Source organism: Xenopus tropicalis, chromosome 7 (genome assembly GCF_000004195.4).
Source record: "Xenopus tropicalis strain Nigerian chromosome 7, UCB_Xtro_10.0, whole genome shotgun sequence".
NCBI lineage: Eukaryota > Metazoa > Chordata > Amphibia > Anura > Pipidae > Xenopus > Xenopus tropicalis.
In genome coordinates this window covers 24,517,758-24,532,560 of record NC_030683.2, presented here as the reverse complement: position 1 = coordinate 24,532,560, position 14,803 = coordinate 24,517,758, and the positions used below count along the sequence as shown (strand labels likewise).

The following is a 14,803-nucleotide window of genomic DNA, read 5'->3' as shown; positions in this document are numbered from 1 at the left end:
CTGTAAATGAATATAGAATGGAAAAAAAGCAAGTGCTGGTGCCCTCATATGCTATAAAATATACTTAAAAGGTGTATATGTATATATATATATATGTAAGTGATGTGTGGGCTGGCCCGATACCCAGGGGACCTGCGGGTTAATTTGTGAGTCGGGCTGTTCAGGCCAACCTCATCACTTGGGGGTTGCAAGCGGGTTCGGGTTGAACTCTTTTGCTCCCCGCCCGCGACCTAACACTGCCGGCAGCCTCTTCCGGCTTGTGAATTTATATGTGCGTGCCGACACACCCCGCTCCTTTTGTGATGTAATTGTGGGGGTGGGGCAGGGCACACGCGGGGGAGAGGCCCGGTCAGGTAGGGTTTGAGTTGGGAGCAGGCGGGTTAGGTTCGATTGCGGGTCACTAATTTTCACTAATATTAAATAATATACATAAATAAGAGTGTAAAAATGGATAGTGCTAGGGTTGATCCCAGCCAGGACACTGCAAGGAGTTTATATGTTTGCCCTGTGTCTGTGTGGGTTTCCTCTGGGTACTCTGATTTCCTCCCATACTCCAAAAACATACAGGCAGGTTAACTGGCTTCTGATAAAACTGACCATAGTGTGCATAAATCTTATAGGGGCCTCATCAGATGTAGTAATGTACTTGTCTTTTTGTCATTGAGCCACCAAATCTCATTTAGGTGCCGTCATACGGAATAATACATTAAAGACATGAGTTTTATTTAATGCATGAACCCTGTTTTATACTACAGCTGGACCCCACCTTCCAAAATAACACCTGGAATTTAGTAGCAGTTTTTCTCTATCACCTTCAACAACCGAAATACCAGATCTGAAGACACAAAGATATACAAAAAGAAATGATTGTTTGTAGATCCATTGTGATACTGGTGTTCATTGTTTCATACCTGGTTCAGTCAGTTTGTGATTAGAATCCCAATAATTAATTTAACTATAATAACTGCTATACAATATGAATAGTTATGGTGAATTCCAAAACATTAAAAGGAACGTGTGTGGAAAGCAGACCGAGTCACTAATAAAAGCATGAGCATCCACAGAAAATTGTCCAGGGGCAAAGTCATCAAACAAATACAACCTGTTTTTCTAGACTAAGCCTGTGTGCAATAACGTTATAGGCAAAGCCCATAAAGTCGCTCACAACTTACATAAATGTTTAAGTAGAGAGTATAAATCACAAAAATCTGCCACATGCAGCACTGCGTAAATATTTTGGCCACATACAGTTTGCGAAGAACACCCATAAATAACCCTTTTTACCAAAACATACCCCAGATGTGCCGGTATAATTACTACAGATAATGGATAATCTGCATATTAACACCAGAAGAGCAAGTATAATCAATTAAAACATTTGATAACAGGCATTTTAACCCCAGATGTGCCAGTATAATTACTACGGAAAAAGAAACAGTCGCATATTAACCCAAGATATACCAGTATCATCACTACAGGAAAGAAAATGTGGTGTTTCTTTTAACAGAGGACTCATCATTACTGTCATTGTTTATGGCTGTATTTACATAGACCTTTCTGATAAAGCTTAAAGCTTACTTCGTTTTTACCTTTCCTTCCCCTTTAACCTCAGATATGTCATTATAATTATTACAAGAAATGGAAAGTCAGCATATTAACCACAGACCTCTCTGCCTTACTCACCCTGGCTCCTGTAAAACATGCAAAATGGAAAACAGTGAAATACATAGCCATCTTGGAGTTTTTCCTCTAGGAGCAGGGAGCTGAGAAGACAAGCAGGGCAATGTGGGACATTTAAACAGTTGTCTGGGGCAGCTCCTTAAGCACTTGGCATTGGACTATTACCCAAAAGCTTTTTTTTGTAAAGTGGGCATTGGTACACGGAAAATATAAGTGAAAAAAAGCCCTTTGTAAAACCTCACTATGAATAAAAGCTACATTAAAAACTGTACAGTAGCTGTATGGAGATTGGGTGTTGTTTCATTCAATTGTAGCTACCTACCTTAGGGCTACCTATTCTTTGGTCCCTTTTTATTACTTACAGATTCCCCTGATAACATCCCTTCTGTATAAAAGTAAGCCACTGATAGCAGCCCAACTCAGCAGCAGCAGCCCAGACCCAGGCTTAGCCCATGCAGGAGCCCAACCAATAGGTGGGTTTGATTAAAGGGGAAGGGCTGATACTAGTGGGAGGAGTAGGTGGCCATTTCAGTGTGAGGTGAGGTTGACTTGCTACCATTTTATGGAAGCAAGCAGAAGAGTAAAGTTCCCCACCTGCCCCCCTAGATGGGGGTGGTATCCATGGTCTGGTTTGTTGTTTTCTTAGTTGTCACAACTGTGGCCAATGAGGGCTGGGGTATACGAGTTTATAGTTAGTTAGTTAGTGGGAGCATAGGCAATCTGGAGGGCCTGATTCTTAAAGTATATTTGTCACAACGGTGGGCGGGCCCTTGTCAGTCTGCTGGGAAAATATTGGGGCCAGTAAGAGAGGCTTATCTTGGTGGGACGGTTTAACCCCTAAGGTGGGTGGCCATTATTGTGGATGCATTACAGGGGAAGTTATTAAAAGGTGATGGCGGGGGCTCCAGGTAAGGGGGAGTCTCTTTTATAAGTATGGTTTCATGGCCTATCCTCTGGGCTAGGATGCTTTATAGCTGGAGGATAGTGCTTCAGGTAAGGAAGGGCAGACCAGGGGCGGGCCAAGCCTACCGGGCGCCCTAGGCAACCCAGTCGGCTGACTCCGCCCACCTCCCCGCCCCCTCCCCAACGGCGCATGCACGCCAAAGTACAGGAGGAGGTGCAGGGGGGGGGGCGGTGCAATTACATCGATCATTGCCTCCGCCGCTAATGACAAGCGGCGGAGGCAATGACAAAGTAGCACTAGGGGTAGGCAGGAGAGGCTCCTGCCTGGCGCCCCTCAATCGTTGCACCCTAGGCAGCTGCCTCTTCTGCCTACCCCTGGGGCAGACTGACAGGGGTTCATGTTATATGGATGTTATACGGTTTAATATGTTTTGATATTGTTGTTATAAATGATGTAATGAGAAGATGGACATTGTATATTACTAAATTGTTATGTTTTGGATTGTACTGCTGAAAATTAATAAAGCTGTGGCCAGTATCATTCCGAGATGATAGTGTCACGCATTTTATTGGGTAGAGAGGCTAGTGAGAGGATGCGGTGGATGATGCTATATATATATAGATATATTAGCTGCTGGATGCTGTAAAATCAGTATAAAGTGTTTACAAAACACATGCCATGAAAACAACATTATTCTGAGCAATTATGGTCCCACAACTACAGCAGCAGGTCCATTTTATTAGACTGTATATACACTGTATTTATTTCAGAAATAAAGAATTGCATTCATTTCATGATTCATGATCATTCGTTGCAATGAAGCAATAAAGACTGTAAAAAGTCAGGGACTAGACCTACTTTTTCACTTACCATTAGGAGCAATGTTTTCCTTATGAGAGATCTGTTTTTCTTTTTCTGACTTTGCAGTCTGTTTTCCAAATATAAAATTAAATGTGGTCTTTCTAGATCCTTCTAGCAAGTTACTATATCCTTCAGACAGGCAGCCTCTGTGTAACTGGGGATCAGATTTTGGTGTAAGCACCTGCTGATGAGATTCTGGGAAGATTAAAGATTGGAGGTTATTTATCAGCACAAATTGTAACAAACCCCTGTCAGATTATTTTCCAGCTACAGTATTTTGTGCACTTAATAGGCCATTTAGCAAGGCACAATCTTTTTTTTAACATCAATAAAAATACATTAAAAAGCATATATTAAGTAAATCTTTCCTTTTAGATCTTAAAGCAAAACTATACCCCCAGAATGAATACTTAACCAACAGATTATTTACATCATAAAGGCCCTTTTACATCTATTCCCTTGAGCCATTTTATTTTTTTGTAATTAATAAATATTGAGATTAGAGTTTTGAAAACTATCATTTGAATTTGATTTTGCACAAAACATTTTGAACTGCGGGACAAATTATTTAACATTGATAAATCAATGATGGCTGAAACAACATGTAGATCATTCTAATCTGCTCAAGTAGTTACAAATATGAAACCCAATTTATTGCTTGTTCTTACACTGACTGGTCCTGACTGCTGGGGGTGAAGGCATTAATAAATGGCCCATAACTCTAATTATGTCCCACATTGACCTACTTTCCTTGGGGTAGGTGCGCAGTTATAGCCCCAACCTTTATCAGATAGTGTTAAGGTGGCCATACAGTCTAAGATCTTCTCCCAATATCTAAGGGACCAGTATCAGCAGCTAGTGTATGGCCACCTTTAGCCAAATAGGTCTACTGATCTCTAATGATGTGCACCAACACTTTACATTTTTGGTTATGGGGTGCATATAATTTTATCATCAATGTTTGGTGGTCTCAGAGGTTACAAGAAGTTGCAAGTAATAATTGAAACATTTTTGTTTAATATAAATATTAGTTTAGAGAAATGGAGGGCACTCCTGGCTAGAATATCCTTGCCCAAAAATTATATATACAAAAAAGCAATAAAGTATAAAGTATCAAGGTGCTAGGGTTTTAATAATCCCCCCATAAGAGGACTATACACATCCATATAACCCCACAAAAACCCTGCACACCAGAAAAAACTTCCCCAGGGAGGTATTTATAATTAAAAAAAACATTTTATTCATTTAAACATGATACAGAAAAAAGTATCAAACTTTAAACATTGTATATCCATCAAAAAGAAAATAAACACATACCCCCAGTGTAATAACTGAAAAACAAGATATGAAGGCAGATAATCTGGATGAGAGAATACCGCAACGTTTCGGCTCAAACGCCTTTGTTAAATATTAGGTTAGCTGTTATATACTGCAATGGTACACTGTGAATCACTTCTAGAAGTCATCCACAGCAGCCTAATGCAGACTTCATTGAAGACTAGTTGGTGTTTTAGAATTCTTTTTAAATAAACTAAACAAATAAGATATATTATTGTTTATGGCATACTGGGGCTCATTTGATATGTTGTGTGCTCAATTTATCTTTGGAAGAATTGTTGTGAGCTTCTGATTCTCATGATTTCGCAATGCCTCCAAGGTTCAAGCGGATAAAGCCTTTCCCCCAGGGTAATTATATATAACATCATGCCTAGGAAAGGTCATTTTTATTATTAGAAAAATAGCTTTCCTAGTCTTTCATAGACTCACGGGTGAGTTTAAATATTAACATATCTTCTGAATATATAGTACATAAAGCATTCTTATTGCGTACAGTCCAATATACAATAGCCATTTCACATGCTAAGCTATACTGCAACTTTTCTAATAGCATATTTTTTTACAGTGCCAACACTGTGATTAACCCTACCTTTAATTCTTGCTGAACATGAACGGTTTTTCAGCGGTTCACGAGAGAGCCTTTTCGGTTGATCTAATTGGTATTTGGTGTCATGTTTCAGTTTCAAATTAAGTTTACTGCAGTCCGTAGTTGCTTCTTTACCTTGAAACAGATATTCAGATCTAGCAGGGCTTTCTGTCTCCAGGTAATTTCCCAATATGTCTGGCTGCCTCTGGGCAGAAGATGTGTTTTTGTTTTCTAGATCAAATACAGTTGTTCTATCATCTAATGTAATAGGCCTACACAGATCAATGCCAACTTTATTTGTAGTATCTTTTTCACTGGGCCGATGAGGGTTTATTTTGAATGACATTTCTGATTTATGAATGTTTTGACAGGACGTCTTTATTTTTCCCAAGCACAATGCAAGGGATTTGTCTACATAGCTGATTACTGAAGGAGAAACCTCATTGGTTGTATTGTAGATGGATGAGATAAATGGCACCCTGTCTTGGTCTCCATTACTTGTGCTTAAATGGTCAGCATTGTTTTCCTTACTGCAAATACAAGCTTGGCAATTTGTGCTAGAAGACGTCTGTAGACAAGAATGAAAAGTTCCATGCCTAGAAGCGCTCAGGAAAAGGTGTCTACATTTGTCTTGTGGTTGCTGATCAAGTTCAGAGGAGGATTCAGAACCCTGGAATACCATGTTATTGCTTCTACACAGAGACACAATGGGGTCAGGGGCAGTTTTTATCTCAGTATGGTTTAATGGTGGAGTTTTTTTCTTTGCTGTAATCGTAATAGAAGAAAATCCTTTCCTCCCTGCGTGGCATTGTTTTTTGTGGTTGGAATTGAAGTTTGGCCGATCTATAGATTTTTCTAACACTGCCTGAATCTCTAATTTGATGGGAAGTGCTGTGAATGCTCTATTAGTGCTGACTGAATTGTGATTAGCCATAGATTGCTTTCCATGAAAAGAATTAGGCTGAGGGATCACAGGCTGCAGAGAGAAAAGGTGCTTTTCTTCCTCGGTTTCATTTCCATCAGTCATCTGTGAAATGAACAGAGATGAAAAATATTCAAAAACTATTTGATGTAATGTGAAGGAGCTGATTTGGAAGGATCAAACATGGGTCATGTTTGGTGTTCAAGGGTATTGCAGCCTTTCCAGCATAAAAGGTGGTTACATAATAACAATATTCAGTTTGTGCATGGTCAGTGAGGACAGGTTGAACACCCAGAATAAAAAGACTATGCAATTCAAGAATATTTAGGGGCACATTTACTAATCCACGAATCCGAAAAATTCGGATTGGAAACGAAAATTTTGTGACTTTTTCGTATTTTTTGTGATTTTTTTTGTGACTTTATCAGATAAGTATGTGGGAAACTCACACATGGACAAATAGTTTCTAAATTAGACAACAGTTTGTTTAGTCAGTAGCCAAAAGTGGCCTTTTCCACTTATAGATGTAAAACACATTCTTTTAAAATGTATTTTTAGGATTAAGCTAATTTTATGCCATAGAACCCCTTGTTTTTTTGAGCTAATGTAAAAATCAATCCCAGTGTTGAAGAGTTAATGACAAAAGGTTCCTGATAGTGACTAAATGATTTTGTCTTTTTGTGTTGTTTCCTACTAGGCACTATAATATCTCTTTCCATTATTAAGAAGATGAATGCTGAAGGGATATTTAAATCATCCTTGCAGTAGTAAAGGGAATACAGTCTGTGATTAATGTGTGTAGGATTTTATTGGAGGCATGATGCAATACCGCAATAACATTAGGCTCTCTTACTGGCTTTAATTATGTTTAAAATCTAAGTAATAGTGTTGTTCATTCTGACAAGCTTTTAAAAGCAGTATAAATACATGTGCAATCATTATACAAGTCTAATAATTATTCATCAGAGGAAATGACCGGTTCCTGGTGGAAATCTAGTTGATATCTGAATGTTTCACATACAGTGTGGCAGTTTGATTGGCCAATAAAGAAAAAGTGATCCTTTCCAACTGGTTGCTGAGATTTCACCTTGTGACCTGATTGGCAGGCGTTGCGTGGGCATCTTTTTTTTTCACTTAGTTTTTTTCTGTAATGGTAAAAAGGCCTTTGATCTTTTACAGTACCTTGTTAAAATGGGCATTTTCATTCTCTCTGTGCTGAAGCTGTGCTGCTGGAGAGCCGGGCTTGCTTTCTTTCAAACCTGTTCAAATAAAAATATGCACCGTGTGAAACCATTCAATTATGCACTTTTTATAGACGGCAGGCATTTTTACTTTCTGTAAATTATTATCGTTAACACATTTTATCTTATTTGTTCCCTCTCTTTGTGGACGGAGGGAAATGGAGGCTGTTACAGAAAATCCCAGTAGGAGTTATAGACATTTAGCCGCCACAGCATGGAGGGAAGGAATTTAGTGTCACACAAGGGGGTGTTGAGTAACCGCTTTCCACTTTAGATTTATGGGGAATTCATAGAGGTAAACACTGGTTCCATGGGACTCATAAATGTAAGGGTCCATTTATCATGGATAGGCTAGAGGCTTAGTGCAAAAAAATGGTGCAAAGTCTTGTTGTTTTGTATCTTGCACCTTTTTGCTCCTTGCCTCTGTGCTTTTTCCAAAGGCATTTATAAAATGGAGGGCCAAAATATTTTCCATAAGCCGGTAGCACCTTTTATCATTGCATCCATCTGAGCAGGAGGTGTGTGGGACATTTTCCCTTAGCATGTCCATTCACACATTCAGGACATGTAAGGCACAGGGAGCTAGGAGCCCTGAACTTTATGTCTGCCCAAGATTTTGCCCTTCAGCCCTTGAAATCTGTGCTCTTCACCTTGTGCCAGATTTTTAATGTACCCTTTTTAGGTAAAATATAGAAGCCACATTAAACTACCTGAACAGTGGGAAATCTATGTTTAAAAAAATGTAATGTACCATTCATTGTTCAGGAAATTCTCTGTTTCTCTTCTGCATTAAAGGCCCAAGGGAATGGCTAAAATGTACAGAATGAGTTTGACTAGAGGACATTCCATTTGGAATAAAATGTGTTGGTGTTTAGTACAGGTATGGGATCCCTTATCCGGAAACCCGTTATCCAGAAAGTTCTGCATTACGGAAAGCCCATCTCTCATAGACTCCATTATAAGCAAATAACTCTAATTTTTAAAAATGATTTCCTTTTTCTCTGTAGTAATAAAACAGTACCTTGTACTTGATCCCAACTAAGATATAATTACCCCTTATTGGGGCAGAACAGCCCTATTGGGTTTATTTCATGGTTAAATGATTCCCTTTTCTCTGTAATAATAAAACAGTACCTTGTTGATTCTAACTAAGATATAATTGATCCTTATTGGAGGTAAAACAAGCCTATTGGGATTATTCAATATTAAAATGATTTTTAGCAGATCCAAATTACAGAAAGATCCCTTATCCGGAACACCCAGATCCCGAGCATTCCGGATAACAGGTCCCATACCTGTATACAGAAACATCCAGCGCCGGATTTTTAATCCAGGCGCCCCCAGGCCGCCCCTTGTCCACGGCCCCCTCCCCTGCACGAATGCGTGAATGCATGCGCGGGGCTTTACACTCACATACGAAGCAGTGGGGGAGAGGTCCCCATTTCTCTGTATAGGAGAAAAAGTTTTACATTTTGGTGCGGCGGGGCAGCATGCTGCCCCCAAATTTGTGCCGCCCTAGGCCCGGGGCTTTGTGGCGTTTCCACAAATCCGGGCCTGGAAACATCAGTGACCTATACAGAGAAAAAGCAAATTTGCCCCAATAGTTTTTCTTATATAGGAAACACATTTAGTGCATGCAGTGCATTACAGAAGATTTTATTTATTATTTAGCTTTATTTATCTGATTAGACTATTATGCTGCCAAAAGGCAATCACTTACTACAAACTGTACTTCTCTGCTGTAAGTGCCCAAACAGATGGAATCCTTATGTTTAAGTAATAGAAGGTTATGTAATAAAAGGCACTATGTTTGCCCAGGAGCAGTAACCCATAGCAACAAATCATCAGGTAGAATTTACTGGTTTAAAAGCATACATTTTATTGGTTGCTATGGGTTACTGCTACTGGGCAAACAGTGCCTTTTATTAGATAGGGGAGGGGGGTAAACATTTCAAAACTGTTGATGTTGTGTTGCTGTCATTTAGATAAATATTGTTACAGAGGTATCACAATTGAAATTTATTTTTGATCTCACTTATAGCAATAAAAATTGACATACTATTGCTTTTTTTTACATCATTATCATAGTGCCAAGAACATGCAATGAGAATAAAATCTATCACAGAATGTTGCTTATAAAATGACAAGTACACAAAATGTCTGTACACAAGAAAGAGGGTTCATTATGGTTCCCCATAATCACAGAGCTGATGGATATTACCTCTTAAAACATTTTGCTCTAAGGTCCAATAACTTACAGTGCTACCATTTGATACCATTTCAGACATACTATATTCTAAGAGGACCTTGCAAGGGTCAGTTTTCTGAGCAAGTTTAGTGAGTATCTTTGCTCAGGCATGGGACTGACAAGGATTCTGTACAACCGAGAGATCTTCCTCTCTGGATTTGGGTGGTTCCAATGCCTTGTCCATTTTATGGTCAAACTTCTTGCTGTCTTCCTGCTTGAGGGGAATGGGCAAGGTACATTTCTGATAAAATACACAGCACTTTGCACCTGACTAGGGCTACCAGCCACATTAACTGCCCAGTTCAATTGCAGGGTTAGGAACTGAACTCTATCAGGTTGTCTGGGAGCTGGGAGAAGTTGACTAGACCTGTCTCAGTTACCTATATTCAATAGAATTCTGCTGATAATTACTATTACTATTTTCTCTCTATACCTCCTCACTTGGCAAATTAATCGATTCCTTTGGCTTTCAGTACCACCTCTATGCTGATGATACTCAGATCTATCTTTCCTCTCCTGATCTCAACCCAGAGCTTCTAACTCATGTCTCTTCTTGCCTTTCTGCTATCTTCACTTGGATGTCCCAACGTTACCTTAAATTAAACCTCTCTAAGACTGAACTGGTTCTCTTTCCCCCATCCAAAGCCCACATTGTTCCCGAGGTATCTATAACGGTTAACAATTCTACCATCCCCCCCCCATCTTTGCAGGCCCGGTGCCTTGGGGTTATCCTTGATTCTGCCCTGTCCTTCACTCCTCATATCCAGTCACTTATCAAATCATGTCACTTTCACCTAAGAAATATTTCCAAAAATATGATCATTTATCACCCAAGATGGTGCCAAAATTCTTATTCACTCTCTTATAATATCTCACCTGGACTACCTTCAAAAGATCTCTAAAAACACATTTATTTAGAGAAGCTTATCCTAATTTAGTTTAACATAACCTCAGTGTGCTGCTAAAAGCAATACCCTGTGCCCCACCTCTCACAACTCTGGTCATGCCCATTCCCACACCTTGTGTCTCAACCCTTTCTCCTTGTAGATTGTAAGCTCTTTTGGGCAGGGCCCTCTTCACATCTTGTATCGGTTATTGGTTGCTTTATATGTTACTCTGTATGTCCAATGTATGAAACCCACTTATTGTACAGCGCTGCGGAATATGTTGGTGCTTTATAAATAAATGTTAACAATAATAAATAATAATGTGCTCCTTGTTACAGCACAAATGATCGCGTATATTATTTTAGAACACTGCTTCCTAACCATTTTATTGAGTGCTAGAATGAAGTTGAAGTATCAGCTTTGCTGGTTTTAAATTATAATACACCTTGTCTCAATTACTGTGTTCTATTGTGGAAGGGGTCATTGTGGGTTGGGGTTATTGCATCATTTGCTAATTTTATACCGACTAGGGAGGGGGCGTGTTTCTGAAGGGGCGGGTCTGTGATGTATTTGGGGGTGGGGTCAGATGTAATCAAGGACACGTTAAAGAACATTTAGTGAGTTTTGCAGCCTAGAGGGGAAGCAAGTGAAGCTGGGGGATCAGAGGCAGGCAGAAGGCAAATCGGAGGCAGGGGCCAGGGGCAGAGGACTAGTTAATACAAATTTACCGGCGAGTACATTGATGTTAAATTTGTAATACTGGCCCTGGACTTGGCTGGTATTTTACTGGCTATGCCAGTGTCATGGCTATCCACTCTAAACAGTTCCAAACCATAGGTTAAGAATCAATGTCTTGGCAATACAGAAGAAAAGACTTGGAAAGGGAGAAAGGAGAGGACTTGGGTCTCACCAGAATAGTAAATCTATTCACAGTAAGAGCTACAGGCTCCCTATTTTTTATCATTCATAGGCTCAGAATCTCTTAAAACTAGTTTCTTTACTCTCTCTATATATATATTTTCTCTCTGTACCCATACCCCTAGCCCTGCATTCAGTTCCTGACTAAGCCAGCACTGACATTAAACCTGAAGAAAATCTTTCATATTTTTTTGCCGTGCAGACACGGGAATCCCAAGCACGCTCTTTTACATTTCTTATTAAGTTGGGCATCATCCTGTTTTAAAGGTTTAAGGTTTTCATGTGGGATAGAGCGGAATCATGAATCCTCCGCCGGTTGCCTGGCAACGGGTTTCTCCTTCCTTGGAAATGTGACAAAGTACAAAATAATATTGCTTCAACCGGTGAATTTTATAGGATCATGAACAGCTGGGATGTGCTCATATTATTTAAACTCAAATAACACCATCAAAGCCAATGACTGTGTTTTTTTTTTTTTTTTAAACAAAATAAAGAGTGGTAAATGTAATAAAGTTTAGTAAAAAAATGTATTACTGTTATTGAAGAAAAAGTCCTGTGCTTTTTCTTTTGCTCTTTTGCTGCATCTGCTGTGCACTTTATTAGGCTGCAAAGACAGACACGTGTAAGCAATGAATGGAAATGAAAGTTCTGACCAAATCAAAGAGCCACCAAAACTCCTAGGTTGGGTACTTTTGAATTCAGTGAATATATTATTGCCTGTGCAGATTGCTGAAAGTAATATCAAACTGCACTAACCTGTCCTGAAGTAAACATAATTTGAAGCAACTTTGCAATATACATCAATTAAAAAATATGCAGCCTTTTCATGAGTTTTAATGTAATAATATGGATTGGAACAGTTCCCTAAGCCCCGCCCCCTGTTCTTCCGCTGATCCCACAATCCCACAATGCCCTGCACATGTGACATCAATAATGAAAGGAACATCAGAGTGCAATGTGGGTTATGTAGTTCCTGCATGTTGTTTGTAAGCTGTGAAGTAGTTCTTACAATTTGTAACAGCAATGCTTTAGTCCCTCCTCTCCTGCCAGTATTTCAAATGACACAGAAAGAGAAGAACTGTTTTGCCACTGGATTTCAGCATAAGTGGTTATCATGTTTGACAGAAACAATGCAATGAACGTAATATATGTCTGTGTATATGTGTGCCAGATTACAATGCATTATTTTAAATGAAAGGTGTAAATGGGTAATAACAGTACCCTATGCTTTGATTGGAGTTTTCCACTCAATTCTATTAGTTAAAGCTTTCTTCTTAATACTAATAACTTCTTCTTTGTGCAGCATTTCCTAAAGGAAAACTATACCTGAATGAATACTTAACTAACAGATAGTTTATATCATATTATATGACCTAATAAAGAATCTCACCAAACTGGAATATATATATATATATATATATATATATATATAGAAAAAGACAGAGCACACCCTAATAATAGTCAACTGCCCCGGGTGCTTGCAAAAAACATGTATATAGCAAGGACAAACCCTGAGGAAGAGCACAGTTAGTGCTCGAAACGTTTGATTTTTTTCTATTAATAAATTTTTTGCTTTCTAACTAAGTCCCTGTGTGTGCGGCTCACTGTCTTGCTATATATATATATATCACTATATATTGCCCTTTTACATCTTTTCCCTTGAGCCGCCATTTAGTGATGGCCTGTGTGCTCCCTCAGAGATCAGCTGACAGGAAATAATGCAGCTCTAACTGTAACAGGAAGTAGTGTGGGAGTAAAAGACAGAACTTTGTCCATTAATTGGCTGATGGGACCTAATATGTATGTGTGCCTTGGCTTGTTTGTGTGCGCCATGAATCGTTTGATCCCAGGGGGTGGCCTTAGTACTGAACATGCCAGTTTTCTATATAGGATTACCCAATGGCACATACTACTAAAAAAAAACATATTTTTATTAAAATGGTTTATTTAGATTAAGCATATGAGCTGTTTTATGCAATATATTGTTCAGGGGTATAGTTTCCTTTGAAGAGCAGCAATACAAAAGCACCAGCAGATCATGGGGCTACGGCGGGGATAAGGCCTTTGTATTCTAAGCCGACACACAGATAAATCTACCTTGAGACAGTGTAGCTACATTTAAATTAACCTTGCTAGAGAAGCATTTTCAGGAGTAGAAGATTTCAATTTCTTTTCTGTAACGCCAGCACTAATCACAGTGATCTATTCTATGTGCTTTGCAGTGTCACCAGGTTCTGTAAGTTAATGTGGGTACAATATATGACACTTGCCTTACAGAAGTCCACACTAACAGTTCAAAGCATAAATGGAAATGTTTTGATTGCTCTGTTGTATTTTTTTCTGTTTTAATAGTTTAAAATGATCATGCACAGGCCCCACACGCTGAGCTGGGTTCAGAATTGTGTGTCTGACCAGGTCGACAGACAGGAGACTGGGTGCCGGCACAACTCAATGTCGAGCATATCTGGCACTCAAATAATAATCTAAACACATCTTCCACTCACAGTAGGATATATAAATAATAAGTACTACAGGGATTTATTTAAATCATAACTACCCAACAAGATCCATTTTTGGAAGTATCATTAAGGGCTGTTTCACTCAGAGAGGCTTTCCAGTATTTATATTATAATAGAGTATGAATAAAAGAAATAAAGACTGTAAGTACATTGTTTATTATACAATGGGCCTCATTTGTTAATTCTATGGATGCAAGTGCTAGAATACTAAAGGAGCATATAGGACGTTTGGCAGGTACAGAGCTCCATTTGGTTCCTGTCCCTCTGATGCTCCATAACTTGAGAGTCTAAATGACACGCAAGTTAAAGAAAGGGAGGGAGGGGGTATCTATGTGCCGCCCTATCCAATTCCTCATAAATACTGTGTCGCCAACTTCAGGCAGCTTGGCATTCATGGGGGTTGCAGCTCCTTGTGCTCCAAAGGTGACCACAGGTGTTTACAACAATATATATGTACATATTTATTGGAATTTCAAACTTTTTGGCTTATTGCTGATACATGAATGTTTTCATACAGCTGTCATCTTGCCCCTGACCAACTGTTGGACTTCAAAGGGAGTTTAAAGTAAAAAAAAATCCAATAGCCACTGCTCAAGATCTCTGTATCTTCCTCCTATAGTCCCCTTTTAGTAGATAAAAGTGGTCATTTACAACTGCCCTTGTCACAATAGTGATGAGCGAAAAATTTGCGAAACGGCG

General features: G+C 39.1%; 1 protein-coding gene across 1 annotated transcript in view; it reads right to left on the bottom strand.

Annotated features, from left to right (window-relative positions):
- c10orf90 (chromosome 10 open reading frame 90) overlaps window positions 1-14,803 on the bottom strand; it is a 70,135-nt gene that overhangs the window by 36,796 nt on the left and 18,536 nt on the right. Inside the window, exons 2-4 of the mRNA XM_031906602.1 lie at window positions 7,474-7,550; window positions 5,373-6,396; window positions 3,455-3,640 (exon numbers count right to left, since the gene is read on the bottom strand). Coding sequence (XP_031762462.1) covers window positions 3,455-3,640; window positions 5,373-6,396; window positions 7,474-7,550 — 1,287 coding nt within the window. The remainder of the gene's footprint in view (window positions 1-3,454; window positions 3,641-5,372; window positions 6,397-7,473; window positions 7,551-14,803) is intronic.